The sequence below is a fragment of the Pygoscelis adeliae genome, unplaced genomic scaffold (assembly GCF_000699105.1).
Source record: "Pygoscelis adeliae isolate BGI_AS28 unplaced genomic scaffold, ASM69910v1 Scaffold141, whole genome shotgun sequence".
Classification (NCBI taxonomy): Eukaryota; Metazoa; Chordata; class Aves; order Sphenisciformes; family Spheniscidae; genus Pygoscelis; species Pygoscelis adeliae.
The window spans coordinates 24,217-40,472 of NW_008824231.1; the positions used below are offsets into that span (position 1 = coordinate 24,217).

General features: G+C 39.6%; 1 protein-coding gene across 1 annotated transcript in view; it reads right to left on the bottom strand.

Annotated features, from left to right (window-relative positions):
• GRM5 (glutamate receptor, metabotropic 5) overlaps positions 1-16,256 on the bottom strand; it is a 250,389-nt gene that overhangs the window by 11,605 nt on the left and 222,528 nt on the right. The window contains exons 4-6 of the mRNA XM_009334830.1: positions 10,727-10,973; positions 4,737-4,905; positions 1,209-1,335 (exon numbers count right to left, since the gene is read on the bottom strand). Of these exons, the coding sequence (XP_009333105.1) occupies positions 1,209-1,335; positions 4,737-4,905; positions 10,727-10,973 (543 nt within the window). The remainder of the gene's footprint in view (positions 1-1,208; positions 1,336-4,736; positions 4,906-10,726; positions 10,974-16,256) is intronic.

A 16,256-nucleotide genomic window follows, 5' to 3' on the forward strand; every position in this document is an offset into this window, starting at 1 on the left:
AGTTGCGCCAGGGGAGGTTTAGATTGGATATTAGGAAAAATTTCTTCATTGAAAGGGTTGTCAAGCATTGGAACAGGCTGCCCCGGGAAATGGTTGAGTCACCATCCCTGGAGGTATTTAAAAGACGTGTAGATGTGGTGCTTGGGGACATGGTTTAGAGGTGGACTTGGCAGTGCTAGGTTAATGGTTGGACTCGATGATCTTAAAGGTGCTTTCCAACCCAAACAGTTCTATGATTTTATGATTCTATGATTCTATAACTTTATCTATAAAAACCTTTCTATAGACCAAGCCTTGCCTGACACTCTTCTACTTATATAAATTCATCCAGCAAACTGTTTTTCCCTTTGTCTTCACTCTCTTTCACCTCAAAAATTTCTCCCCTCATCCATAGAAATTATATGCAAAACAAGTTTGTGACTCTTCCGGAAAAAGCCTGTCTCTTCTTCCCTTGTGTGTACAGAGCCTGGCACAATGAGAACCTGATCCCCGAACAGTGTTTTGAAGTGGTGTGTGCTCTGAGCATTTGAATACTTGAATTCTGTTTATTAGTCATAAAGAAGAGAGGCTGTGGGATCCAATGTTGGAGCAATTTATCTCTAAAGTAGCCAAACTAGTATTCTGCAAGAGCACAGAGATCTACGCCATGGCAAGGAGAACATGAACCCTGTATTCTAGCAGACTCTCTGTTGAACAAAGGACTAATTGAAACCTAAGTCTGTTTGGAGCACTCATGCATTTCAGCAGCAGTTGCTTCAGCAACTAGTTTGTAACTTTTTCATATTAAAAAAGAAAGTATTGCACGACTCTTCTGTACCTGCTTGGGAGGAAAATAAAACTCTAAAATTTGACCTCACTTAATAATTTCTCTGACAAGGACTTAATTTCTCTACCTGTTTGGGGAAGTACAAGATCTGCACCACCAGCTAGATGTTAGGACAGGGTTGAATACAAAAACCAGGACTATTTTTTTTTATTTCTAGGTCTAGTAACTCAGGTCTTTAGAAAGCAGCTGAATTACACCAATGATTCCTGGATCATGTTGAGGCAAGAAGAAAAATACCAACCTCAGTTCAAATTTCAGCTTTATCCTTGGGTTCGCTCTGATGGAAACAGTCCTCATACTCACTTGTATCTGGCATTTGTTCCTTCAGCTCAACAGAGGAACATTTTCATTGACAACATAAGCACAGCCACAACTCATTTACCTGTGAGGTCGTTGTTGGGCCACGAGCCGAGCTGGCAGGCTTTGCATGTGTATTCATCAAATACATATTCATTCTCTTTACAAGGAGTGCAGGTCCAACAGCAACTCACTTCTCCTTTACGGATCACCTGAGACAAAAATTGACATTTGGTTTAGCAGCATAAACATAGCAGCATTCATGCTGCCCCAGTTGCTAATTTAATTTTTTAATCTCTTTTTTTTGAAGGAGGGGTTTTTTAAATTTTATTTTAAAGGGGATTCCTTTTCATGATATGCTTGCTTATACAAAATATGACACAAGTTCTCAGTTCTTCCATCATGTATATACCAGAAGAAAGAAACCATCAACCCTACAGAACTGCAAGTGGAGGTACAGAATGACAATAAGATGTTTTTTCCCCTCTTAGAATTAGCAAAACTCAAAATTTCATAGATGGCAATGTGCCTACAGAAGCCAGTGCATGACACTCAAGGCATATAAAACACTCCATTGTGGTCCATACAGGGAATCATGTCAACAGTGTTATTTCCCTAAGGGTTCATTACTCAAAGCTTTTTGGGTGCTTATTTTTCATCCAATTGTGAGTCATTTGTTAAAACTGATTTTTTCCAGACATCAAACTGAACATGCCTTTTCCAGGATTATTTAATTATGCATTTCTAATTAACACTTAAAAGTGAGAATGTTATCTTTATCCATTTTATCATCTGACCTGATTTCTCATTTTATAATTTGCTGCCAAATGTTATTGCATGCTCATGACTGAGATGCGGATTTTTCAAGATCCTTATTTATCATCTCTGGGCACTGAAAACATCTGTGCTTCTTGTCAATATGTCTTTCTTCTGAAATAAAGTACTCCCAGATTCTCTGCTCTTCCCAAACAATTTTTAAATGAATGCTCCCAATTATAACATAAAAAGTAGGTTGACTTATGTATCTTTTGCAATGATGGATTTACAAGGTGGCTTCAAAACCAGATGTCTTCATTGCAATTTTAATAAATGAAATGTAAAGGAGTATAATCAAAAAGAACTGGATTACTCTTTGCAATGCTGCAGTGAAAAAAGTGTAAATTATATCATTTTCATCAGCAATATGGGGACTTGAAAACTTCAATTTTTGGTTTTGCTTTTAAAATTGTAGAGTATGAAAAGAAAAAAAAGCCACACCTGAATAGCTAAAAGGCCATGGGAGCATAAGTGATTTGCCCTGCAATTGTTGAGACTAGAGCTACTTGCAAAACAGAATATCTGTCCTCCAGAAGAATTCACATCTTGGGATTTCTTTCAGTTTGAACTAGAATGAGAAGTTGAACAAATGACAAAATTTCTTGTGTCTGGGAAAATCAATTCTTAGAAAGCTTGTACTAATTTTTAGACACATAGTTTGGTAAACTTGATGCATTATAAAAATTCATAATTTTGCAATGTATAAAATACTCTAAAAATGAAATGGCAAAATAGAAACCATATGTTATTATCAAAACACCCAGACTTTTTATCAAAACAATTCATTTACACTTTTCTGTTAAACTTTTCACCAAATCAACATCTTCTATAAAATACTTGGAATTTGACAAATCTGTCAGAAAACTGGTACACTGATCATTTCTTACCCAGCACTAACTGGGGGTTAATCCAGAGAAGAATTATGTATCCTTCTCTAGGAATCAAAATAATTGTTCTCCACTACTCAGAATCAGGTCAGACTTTTTTGTATTAAATTGCTTAGTCAGTTATTTCTTAATCATTTTATTTTTCATTTCTTGAACAATTGTTGTAGCACTTAACTGTAAAACAATCTTTTCTGACCCTTTTAACAAAAATAATTATCTTTAAAACAAAAATTCTTTTCCCTTCCTCTTGTCATCTGGGCAATCCTTTGAACCTGTTTATTTAAATAATCATATGTCCACACTATTTCAAATGTATAGAGCTGGATTGTGTTTGGATTTTATCAAGTCCTTCAGACAGATGTACCAAATGTTGCTGAGTGTTGGATATCATTACACTGAATGTTTCAAATTCCTGTATAATAACTCAGTCCCACAGAATTCTGCAGGAAAACCACCACGGAGCTTCGCAGGGTCAAGCTCTCCCCATCATCTGTGAAAACCATGAAGATAAAGGACTGTGAAGTAAACTTTGAGATTTATAATCAATATCCTAATGAGGAGCAGAAAGAATATTTCAGACACTGGACTTCAAGCATGTGTCTAAGTGTGTGATGAATCAGCTTCATAGTGAAGAATCCTTTGGGGAGAATCCTTGAGAGCATGGGCAGAAGGTGGAAGGAGACTGTGTTAATGAAGATCACAAGATACTTCCCATCCCCTGTGTTGTGGCAACAGATCATAAGGGAACTCAGAGCTGCCCAATTCTGAAGTTATTATCTGTTTGTCCATCTCTATCTTCTCACGTTTTCAAAGCCTACATGAGGATGACTCCTGATCTGCAATAATATATTATTTCCATTGACTATAAAGAAAGTTCAGAAATCTGATATAACTGTATATGCCTACACCAGACATTTGGTCTGATGAAACTCGCTTACTGACTGCCAAAGACCAGTTAGTGAATAAAATATGGTGACTGTGTCCTAAAACTCTGGAAAACTCAGACTGAAGAGATTCACTTTGTGTTGCAGAGCATGGCCAGCCTCCCATCAGCCCCTTACTGTAGCTGCTTCCCAGTTTTGCAGGCATGCCATGTTAACACAGGAGAAAAGTGATCCTTGAAGCTTCCAGTGAGACATGTCAGAAATTACAGCTGCTTTTTTTCAGTCTGAGCCACTCTGTTGCCCATGACCATCCCCTCAGTCCACAGGTTTTTATATAAATGACTGCAAGATAAGCTAAGGACTTGCAGTATTTTAAATCTTCTGCAGTTACGTGTCATGGGATGCTGAAGGATGACAGAGAACAGCTAATATATGACAGATTCATCTGCCCTCCTTACTGCAACATGGAAAGGGAGGAAATAAAAAATCAAAAACCTGGGGAACAAAGAGGTAGTAAAACAGGTAGGATTAAAAAAAAAAATGTTACCTACATTTCCTGAAGTTCTAAGTAGTGGTAGTTATCGATGTTCTTTGATGATACCACAGAATTAAGATCTGAGTAATAATGTTCCAGTCTAGATGTCTATGTCTAGCACTGAAATAGTAGCAATTATTATTTATAATTTAGCTGCAATTGTACTGACAAGTCCCAGTCAAGGATTTGCACTCCACTGAATCAGATGCTGTAAAAATATGCAGCAAAAAACCCCCAAACAATACCTGTACTAAAGCATTTGGAATATAAGTATAAAAAAGTCATCAGTTCACAGATATAGGAGTACAAGAAAATGGCAACTTATGAAAATAGTGAGACGACTATGATACGTGTAAGAACTAAATACATAAGTCTGTACATTTTAATTAAGGTGTGGGATACTGTCTCCATGTAAGGGTCAAGAAAAACCTGCTTTCAAATTTCAAGGCTATGCATTCTACATGACTGAAGTAAATGGAGAAAATATTTACCTTTATCTGGCCTTTTTCGCAGGGTTCACTGCACACAGATCTGATGATATTATTTTTCTCTGACCATATTTCATCATCGTCCATTTTCAGCTCACCATTGTCCCAGCTGCCAACATTGATGTAATCAAAGTACTCCTTCCCCATTTTCTTAAAATTCATGATTTCATATCTTTGGAAACACAAAGGGGAGACATAGCTGAGTTGAGGAGAACATCATGAAATATTTCAAATAAAAGGAACACTATACAGCCAAAATCAAGCTTGGTGAATAAAGAAGGCAAAATTTCAAGCATTATGCTTGCCCTTGAGTCTCTCCCAATAATTTTTGTGATATCATAATCTTTCTTTTCCTTTGTATTTTAATTTGTTTTCTTCTATCACCATGGAAGTTCCCTGAACACTTTGGGGTTAAGTGACTGAGCTTCTGAGAATGACTGTTATTTATTTAAGGAAAACAATGAAATGAGCCGGACAGGATTCATCCTGTGTAACCCTCAGCACTGAAACCAACTGCATAGGGAACCCTAACTGTCCTAGGCTCCCTCTATAGCAGATGCAGAGAAATCTAAACCTATAATGGCAATTCCCAACGCTAAGTCCTCCTCACTGTCTGCAGGTGCTTATTTCCCTCCTGAGAGAGGAAGCCTGAAGACAGCTAAGCTCCTAAAGTGCAACCTAGGCCTGTGGGACCAAAAGAAACTTCCTGTGCTGTAAGACTGCAAGATGCAATTTGGTGTGGCACTCAGAGGGGAATCAGGCATCATTCTTCAGGCACAGCCTCCAGGACTCTGGGACTTGCTGGAGGCTTCAGGGAGATCTTCTTATCAAGAGGCACCTTGTAGTCCAGGCATTTGAAGAATGAAGTTGAGACTTGCTTCTTTTTTTGCCTTTTTCTTCTACAGCATTGCAGCAGCAAATGCTACTCTCTCCCATCCATACAACCCCCTTCATTTTTATGTAATTCCTCAGTGATCAGAACACATTTAATTCCTTGTACAGTATGGTATGGAAGAGAAAGAGTATTCATGCCTCAGACCTAGGCTGCTTTTGGGTCAGATCACCTCATTATCTGGGAAGAGAAGTGTTAAGAGCAGAGCTAGAGCTGATCAGAGTTTTCAGGTTCATGTTCCTCTTCCTCCTTCTTTCTTTTTATCTCCCACAGAGTCTTACAGAAAGTCTGCGGAGCAGCGTAGGACTCACTAGCCTCCTACTGGCGTGCTGAACACCAGGCCACCTTTCTGTCTTACAGGCCTGTTCTTTTAGCACTTATTTGTAAGGCATGCTTGGAAAGTTGGGGAACTCCTGAAGTGATGATGTCATGCTTTTCTTTACCTCCTCTTTAGTGGGTTTTGCAGCTATCTGACTAAGCAACATGAAATTCACTGATGGAAAATAAGCAAATCATATAGACTGAGAAGATGAACCCAATCATAGGTTTAAAAAACCTGCCTGGTTCATAAACAAGGAGACAACTTTTTCCTGGCAGCAGGCACAAAATTAGACCCCAAGGCAAAGCATATGGACAGGGTTGTATTAAGATTGATACTGTCAGAGTGTAGTTTGTGAAGTCCAATGTATAGATAAGTAAAAGAACCAGCACATTAAATCAAGCTATCTCTTACATAAGATACTGAAGTTTCTCTCTTAAGTTTTGAGAAAACACTTTTAAGACTGACAAGCAGTAGCCATATTATATCTAGCATCAATATTTTTCCGAGGCTGACATAAAAATAATTATGGTAAAACTCTTCTATGATATTCTCCATCCATGGATCTCAGAATGCTTTGCATCAGGAAACAAAGTATAACTGTCACAGTGGAGAAACTGTGGCAGGGATTCAGTGCCAAAATCACACACAGGTCAGGATTAGGACTGCAAGCAACCTCTGAAAGAAAATGAAAGTGGAGCCTGACTGGATGGGCAATATGATATTACCCATATCATATGAGTCTTGAGTATTTCCGCAAGAAGAAAAAATAAGCAATGACAGAGGTAGGAAGAAAAATTTATGATACTCCTGCATTTTGGAATATTTCACTTTCCATCCTGTATAAAGAAGAAAATATCCATAGCTTTGAGAATGATCTCATCAAACTTGGAGATGTGAATACCGGACTGACAGAAATGAACTGAATCCAGATAACACACACACAAACTGAAATAAACAGGCTTTTATGCATGGTCAGAAAACAAGTTTTTTTTCTGAGGTTCATGGGCATAGTAACAGTCTGTTCAAGGATTAAACAGACTAACTAAAAAGTTAGCCCAGAAGCCACTCTGGGGTCTTTATTCAGCATTGTCAGGACATTGTAACACTCCTCTGAGTATTGCTTTGTTAAAGCTGTCAGTTCAGACTTTTATGGGCAGATGAACAAAAGTACTGCCAATGCTCAAACAGGCCACAGGAACTAAAACAACTATCCCTCCAGTAGTAGTTCCATGCATACATCCCGAGGGGAATACTGGAAAGAAACCTGACAAATTAAACTATTTCCACAATATGTTGTCTCTTGCAAGCCCTCTGTAGAGAACAGCATTGGTGGACTGATAGTAATAGCCAGACTCAGTAAGTCCATTGCTATAGTGAAGGTTCATGGGTCACTGGTTCCCTGGAGCTTCTTAGAGATATGTGCTGGTTTTGTCTGGGATAGAGTTAATTTTCTTCACAGTAGCTGGTATGGGGCTATGTTTTGGATTTGTGCTGGAAACAGTGTTGATAACACAGGGATGTTTTCGTTACTGCTGAGCAGTGCTGACACAGAGTCAAGGCCTTTGCTGCTTCTCACCCCACCCCACCAGCGAGTAGGCTGGGGGGGCACAAGAAGTTGGGAAGGGACACAGCCGGGACAGATGACCCCAACTGACCAAAGAGGTATTCCATACCATATGATATTATGCTCAGCATATAGAGCTGGAGGGAGAAGAAGGAAAGGGGGGACATTCGGAGTGATGGCGTTTGTCTTCCCAAGTAACCGTTACGCATGATGGAGCCCTGCTTTCCTGGAGATGGCTGAACACCTGCCTGCTGATGGGCAGTAGTGAATGAATTCATTGGTTTGCTTTGCTTGTGTGCACGGCCTTTGCTTTACCTATTAAATTGTCTTTATCTCAACCCATAAGTTTTCTCACTTTCAGTCTTCTGATTCTCTTCCCCATCCTGCCAGGGGGGAGGGAGTGAGCAGCTGTGTGGGGCTTAGTTGCTGGCTGGGGTTAAACCATGACAAGATACCACAGGGACAGTTTGTCACTTTAGGATAGGAGAGACCAGATGGTGCAATAACACATTTCCAGCAGTGCCCTAATCACAGTGCAAAACACTTGTTTCAAAACAGAAGTGCCATGAAGTTGCTGAGAATCCATGTTCTATTGGTAGCACAGCCAAAACATCAGCATCTTGTTTTTCTTGCCTTTTATTGCTTTCCTAATTTCTTCCTTGGAGTTTCAATAGTATTTACAGGTAGCAAGAAATCATGGCTGTTCCTTCCATAGTCATTTATTTTTTCCCATGTCTTCTGTCTCACCTAAAACAAGGCCTCCACTAGACTGTCTATCTGCTTAGAGCTCAACATACACATAAAGGACTTTGGAATAGGGCCAGGATTCAAAGGATCATGTGGGATTAATCATCTGTTGTATAATAGCAAAACACTTTGCTATACATCAAAATCCTGAGCTATCTAGGTCAGAAAGGCTTTTTATGTTCTGATTTCCTGCTTAACACCACCACCACAGTACAGCTGTAAGGATTTAAATTTCTGTTTTACAAAGTGAAGATACAGCTATCAACGCAAGTGAACAGGGGAGATGAGTTGTTCCAGTCTGACTGCACCATCTCCCAGCTGTTGCAAATAGTATTTGGCAGTGCTCAAAAGACTATAAACTACTCGAAACCTGGGAGTTAGAGATGGAGCTTCCTACAAAGCCTTCTTAATCATGAAAAAATAAATTTTAACTCAATATTGGCTAATTTAAGCACATACACTGGATTTAATGATGTGACTATTGTAGGAGAAGCGGGAACAAAGAACTATGTTTCAAAAGTAAACAAACTCTGGGAGCATTTTGCCACCACACACAGTCCATCAGATTGAGGAGACAGAGCTCTACTTTATCTCACACAAATCCAGTGGAGCTGGACTTTCTTAAAGTTGCGTTACCTTGAGGTCCACAATCAACATGGTGTCCCCATGCTCTTCAGTGAAACACTAATGTCCTACTGTGACTGAGCAAATGTCTGCACATGATATAATTCCTTCATCTTTCTTAGAATTGAATTTAAAAATACCCAAGACATTCAATTAAATTCCTTGCAACAAATGGAATTAAATCATTATTGTTAAGCATGCCAACACGAGGAAAAACTAAAGGTCTCCTTGCAACATTTAGATATTGTCATTGGTGTTGTCATGCCACATATCATTTATTTGTGACAGGCCACATATCATTTATTCGTGGCAGTCTTCAATCTTTCTGCAAGAGATGAGTGAAACAGGTAGGAATAAGGTAGGATGCAGTCTACTGCATCTGAGCGCCATTAAAACCAAACAGGAATCCTTTAAGATAAGTCTGGGACAAGTCTTTTAAAAATAATTTGGTCAGAAAAATCCAGACTGAGCACTTTTCTTCGGAATTCAGCTATTTGTAAAAATAGAAATGTTTAGTGGAAGACAGCCTTGCTCACCAAAACAGTGCTGAAAATAAATTTCCATCTGAAATTTTCCTGGGTTTCTGCCAGTTTGCGTCTGAGTTCTCCTACAGCTCACAGTGCACTTCCTTAAAGTCTGAGTCTGAAGAGTTCGAAAATTTGTGTCTCCAGAGACACAAGCAGACTGCCTTGTAGGTGGCTGTCCTGCTGTCTTTTGGGGAGAATGCTGACTTTACAGGTTTTCTAATAAAATGAAAAAAAAATTCAGTTCTGAAATTTCAGAAATTTTGGAAATGTCAAAATGTTCTGACCAGTGGATTTACCTTTTCCTACCCATCTCTACTCGGAAGTTAATGCTTTCCTTTTAGTTCACATTAGTGGGAGAAGACAAAATTTAAATGAGTGTACAGGATGAACAATTTTCCCTCTCGTCATCTGTTTATATGATGACATCACAAAGACGTTTAAAAACTTCCCGGTAATGTAGACAGAAAGGACTGCCTCAACCAAACTGGAGCAAAAGCAGTGAATGAGGCAGGAATCTACCCACTGAAATATAGGGAAAAAATATACTTTGAATGCTATCACACTTGCTGTTCATCTTCTGAGAGTTCAATAGGCAGAAACCCAGGAAAAAACCCTCATTACTCATTTTAATGTGCATTTATATGGTTACTGCATGTAAGTCATAGAAAAAGAAAACTTGTCTTACATTTCATAGATGTAGCTATATACACATATGTAAGTTATCAGCAAAAGAAGCTTTTTTTAAATCCAATTTGGCTTATAGCAGCACAGTATGAATTAATATCTTAGTCCGTTATGCAGGTGGAAAGGCTTTACTTGGAAGATATGGAAGCAGATTTTTAATAATTGTGATTGAAAAAAACCCCGGACAAATCAACATAATATTTCTGATAGTGTTTTGCTTTTCTTAATAAAAGAACTATGTCTGCTACGATTACTTATCTCTCAATCAAACACATACATTTAAACACCCAAATTGAGAGAGAGCAGTGCTGTGGTGACCGTTATGGCCTATGAACATAAAGTTGAAGGTCTGATGGTTTGTAGTGAGAAGTAATACCTTTAAATGGTACAGATGAAAACATGAATTCATGCAGGAAGATTGTATGCCTGAAAGTTCACGTCTTTAACCTTAAACATCATTAAAAATGCACATTAAAAAAAAAAGTTATTTTGAAAAAATAAGCACAGAAAGTCAGGAAATGTGAAAATAAAAGTATGAGATCTTAGTTCTGATGTCAAGTCTGCATTCAACTACTATGTACAGTTAAAATGTCTGTTTGTAAAAACAAACAGTTTGACAAATGTCAACATTACCTTCCTGGTGAGTCACCATTCTCATCAAACAAGATCATGTCCCCAGAGACCCCAGTAAAGTTAGTCTTCATGAGGGATTCCAGGAGCTTCCGACCATCTATGGGCTTCATGGCGTCACAGAGGCCCACGTAGCCTGGGCATAGCGACATCTGCATGTTGTGGAGGCCGTACGCCATTGAGTATATTGCGTTGATTACAAAGCCCATCTTGGAGTCCTGAACATGCTGCGTCCTCAGGGTCATCTGGCCTGCCGAGGAACATCACAAAGCGGGTGGTTAGTGAACGGGGCTGAAATATGATCAGCTCTTCAGACATCTGTTGGTGGGTTGGTTATTAATAGTGGAAAAAGTCTTTTTAAGTGTCTTAAACAGCTCATAGCAGATGCTTTTACTGGTACATACACTGACCATGTTAAAAAAAAAAAAGGAAGGAATGAAAGCAAAGGCTCCCCTTAAATATTTTACTATCCAGCTGATGCCTTTCTCTGTGCAGCTCCACACCTCACATATGTTGTTTTTCGACTACTTCTCTTCCATGTGTTTTTTTAAAGCATGTGTCATGAACATTATAATATAATGTTTTTGGGGAATCCAGGAACTTCTCCCTGCCTGCAGAAATCTCTCCAAATCCTCAGAAATCTTTTGCTGGGGTGTAAATGCTAACATGCTAACTCTTTTGTTTCAGAGACATGGGAACCAATCCTATGCAAACAGACTGACCTCCTTTACTGTACCAAAAGTTCCTGTGCTAATAACTCTCCTACTTCTATGTCTCTTGCTCCTCTCTATTTACGAAGTGAGGATAATGATGCAATGCAGATGAATGCATTAAAATGTCTGTGAAGGGTTTGATGATGTGGGTTAGGCAATGACTCTGTTTAGCCAGAATTGGTTAACCTTACTTTGTCTGGCTTTTAAAACATAATGTCTGGATTTCTATTTTCTACTTAAGCTTCTGCGAAATGCACAATAAAAATTCATTCAGCAGCACCCTGAAGGCTTTTTTTTATAACCCAGTTTTATTAATGACACAGAATCACTCTGTTGACTGCACCAGTCCAACTAAGGAAGAGTAGGCTGGAGGTTTTCTGCCTCGTATATCATCAGCAAAGCTGCCAGCTGCACTCCAGCCATCAGATCTTTAATACTGGGGAAGTGAGAAGAGTCAGAGATAAAGCAACTGCATCAATGGTGCTGGGAATTTGTCAGACACCTGGAAAGATTTGGCTCTGGAGGGAGGACAAACAGAGAGCTCTACTAGAACATTTGCTCTCCTTTTATCAGTCAAGCAACAATCCCTAGGAGCCAGGGAGTCCCGTGTGTGGGCAGCCAGGAGTAAAGGGAATGCAAATAACCCTCTCTGTCCACTCTGTGAGAGTCTGCCTCCCATAGAGGCATTGGCAAGCAGCAGGGATGGAGCTGATACCTGCCCATCTGAGCTACAGGGGCAGCACAATGTGAGAAGTAATTTATGCCACGAAAAGACTGATGTACAGGTAATTTTTTTCTTGAAAGAAATAAAGACTAATGTATGACTCTGAGGGTGGCACTCATCTAGTTTAACAATATCCATCCAGAAGACAAGCATCCAGTCTGATGTTTAGGCACCTTTTGTGGAGATGAGTAAGAATCTCCAGCTGGTGATTGATCCCATCATAAAATAGGTGCATCTACAAGCTCACCTTTTTGGTGGTGAACAGGAACATCACCACGCAGTTCTAATCACTAAAACATTTTGGAGTGCTGAAAACATCAGGAAGGGTAGCGAAGACACATAGTTCAAACTGAAAATCATTGTGTAGAGGTCAGTAAGTGAATGAGGAGACTGAGAGTTGCCTTTTTCCCTTCTGTTTCACGCGGGAGCTGGCACTCCCAGTTCCAGTCAACCTCAGGAACAGTGATTAACAGTTTGGATAGTTCAGTGATACGGGCTCGAAATATCTTTAATGGGAAAAAAACCTTGGAAACAACACGCAGTGTTGCTCATTTGTTCTGTTCTACCAAGGTATTGCTTTTTCCTAATTAAAAATAATAGGCGTAAAAACTGCAACAGTGGAATACATGTAAACCCCATATTAATTGAAATTAAGTGGAAAATTGAACAAGCGTATTACATTGCAATACACAAAACTTGGTTTAACCAATTATTCATCCTCAAAATTAACAGCTCACAAACCGTGCAGTTAATTACAGTAGCCATTAGAATGAATCAGATTTGCATCAGCAATAGTATTTATTATGAAATGGTATTTCAGCTGCTTTATTGTGTGTGATTGCTTAAAAATGTAATAACTTAATTCTTACAGGAACACTGTCCACTGGGCTTTCTGCTTCAGTTTTATAGAATTTTTGTTCTCACTTTCTTTAAGCATTGAACCTCATTCAGTTCACCTGATGATTTGTAATGAGGTTGCTTAGATCTTCATAGAAGCTGCTGGCAATTGTCAATGGAGTTGTGAGGGAATTAGCTGTTGTGAGAATTTTAATATGCTTCCTGCAGCTGGAGAAAACATTTCCCTGAGATTTTAACTGCCTCACTTTGCTATGTCGGGACAAATCCAACCTGTCAAGTCTGACTGTCGGTTTACAGTACCTCAAGACTCTGTAGTTAAGGGGAACATCTTGAAAACTGAGACAAAAGAAAATTTTTGCTCTTTAACATACCACAATACAGTCTTAAAAAATGCCAGTATGAAAAAAATAGTTAATTCTGAAAGTGATTTTCAACCCATTTCACAAAGTACTTAGGCACATCAGACTTGAAGCATATAAGTAACCCCATTTACCTCAGTGATCCTATGAGTGGTTTTAAGGGAGGCCTGAATACACAAGCTAAAAGGTAGTCTCTCAGTCAGAAAAAAGAGTAAAAATATTTGAAATCTATCTCTGCAACAAGTATGATTTAAGTAGCCTTAAACACATTGTTCACTTAAGTGTTAGTTAGCCTATTGTTCTTGCTGGAACTTGAACACATATTCTTAAATTCATCCACGAGTGCTGTCTTCAGTCAAGGACCTTTCCTGACACAGGGTCATCATGAAATGGAGATGTGGCACGGATGAATTTAATGATGATGATGCCGGTAATGTTCAATGGAATTGACTTTACAGATTAAACTCTGAATCAAGAATAATGAAAAAATCTAATAGAAGTTGAGGAGTTCCTACAGAATTACTGGGCAGAGAATAAATATCCACAGACTGTAACCCATAGGCTTGTTTATAATATCCGTAGTAGAACTCTTTTCTATTAGAGTGAAAAAAAACATATCTATAAAAGATCTGTTTTTCTCCATCTTGTACATTCCCATATGAGAAAAATTTGCAAAGAAGAAAATAAAGGTGTCTTGCTCTCCTGCAGGCTGGGAAAAGCCAGTGTGATGCCATTTAATGTTGGCACGTAGGGATAAGCAGGACATGTTCCCATGAATGTTTTAGTTCAGTTCAGGTGTGGGCTTTCAAAGCCAATCTCCAAACCGTTCCTGCTCACCGTGCTTTGGTTTGGACTGGGCGTCACAGTTTCGGAGCAACGTATCAAATTTTTTTTGAAAGACACTAAAACAGATAAAGTGCCCCAGGAAAGCACCTAATGCACCATAGCTGCCAATGGGTGTTCAAACCTTAGGACCAGGCTACAGCCAGATTAGAGTAAACCTTCCCCAAGCTGTGAATCTTTCCTGGCCCGCAGAGTTTGCAGTCAGACTCAGTGTCACTCCTGGTATGCTGCAGACAGCAGGAGTTGGAGGTACAGAGGTGACAATGTGTGTGGGCCAGGTACAAAGCTGCATTTTGTATGTCTCCAGTTGATGCTCATTGCAATTTTGACAGGCTTAAGTACCTTCTCTGTGGTAGGACTGAGCAATTTTTTCAGGATGTAGCTCATTTTCCCCACAAACATTGTTTGGAATAGTATCAACCTATTTATGAAGCTGTGCTGAATTTGGTGATTATGTCCAAATGTTTATAGAAAGTAATCTGTACTGCAGTACCTCAGAACCAATAAATTGCAACACTGTGTCATGATAATTACTGCAGAAATAAAAAAATTCTGCCTCCTGCAATTAAGATGTACAAGGCAATGGAAGAATGCAGGGTTAATCAAATCATACCTAACAAGGAAAGTGGGACAGTGCTTGCAATCTTAAATGACCAAATCTTGTGGATTCCTCTGAGAAATTAGGAAATCTCAGTGGTTAGAGCACGTGAGCAGATCCCTCAATTCTGTTCCATTTATTCCCTATTCTTTTTTGTCCAAGTGATTTTGGTAAGTAAGGGCTTATCCTATTATTTTCCAAGCTGTGAGATCAGGAGGCAGTTCCAGATTTGAAGTCACATCGCCATTTCTGTCTACAAAATATTACATAGACAAATCCTGTCCCTTCTTTGGCAAATCAGATAACCCATCTGTCCTTCAATTTTCCATCTAGTATTTTCTTTCTACTGCTTTTTGTCTGCCATCTTTCTCTAGACTAAATATTCCTCAGGAAGAGGACTTCTCATTATCTTCCTGTTTTTCCTCTACTTAAGGCAATGGGCTTGTTATTGGCTGGAGTTTCTAGGTGCTATTGCACTCTCTCTGAAATGGAAGTAAAATCATCCTGGATTTCATGGGAAATGTAAGTATGTAAATACTTATTTTACAGATCATTTAGGAATCTATGTATACAGGATTCAGGTCAGCCTTTGCAGTATGGTTAAATGCATTAAATATCAGTTTAGGAATTTGCTGCCACTGGAGTAGGTGGTTAATATCCATGCTTTTTCTTGCTTAAATATATATTCTGTATGTCTGGACTTATCTGTATGTTCCCAGCTTTATTATAGGACTGCGACTACACCAAAGGCGAAGAACAGTCTGAGAATGGTAGAACCTCAGAGCATTGGAACCTGCACCTTTTCCGCCCACACTGCTGGGAGTGACCCAGTTTGGGACACTCCAGCAATATCATAGCAGAGGATAAATGTGGGCTTTGCAGGGCGATCACACACAGTGCTACTCAGCAGCACCTCATGAAACACGGCTTGGGGCCATGCGAAGGCAAGCTCAGGTATGTGCACACCACAGCTATGGAGTCTGAGCTGAAGCAGCCTGTTGACATGAACCTGGGAGTTTATATGGGGCGCTGGGCAGGGCTGGCTCTGAAAGCAGCCTTGAACCTGTGATTAACCGTGCAGAGACTGCCCAGCATTAAACTCGTCGTCCAAATTTGTTCTTTTCTGTTGTCACTTCTCCAAAACACAAATATGAAGACGATGGAAAAGAAACATGTTCTTTCATCAAGAAAGTGGTTCCAACTGGCAACGCTTCATTTCTTGGATCTATTTAAAAACAATTACTACACTTATGGGCAGCGATCCAAGAAAGCACTTCAGGGCGCTCGTAGTCCCGCTGCAACGTGCGCCAGTCCTCGGCACGGGCGGCGCTGACCCTTCCTCCTGCTCCAGCATTTCTCCCGCAGACCCGAGCTCCTGCGGTCCCGGCTGCGGAGCGGGGAGCGCCGCGCTGCGCCGGGCTCTGGCTCCACCGCGCGG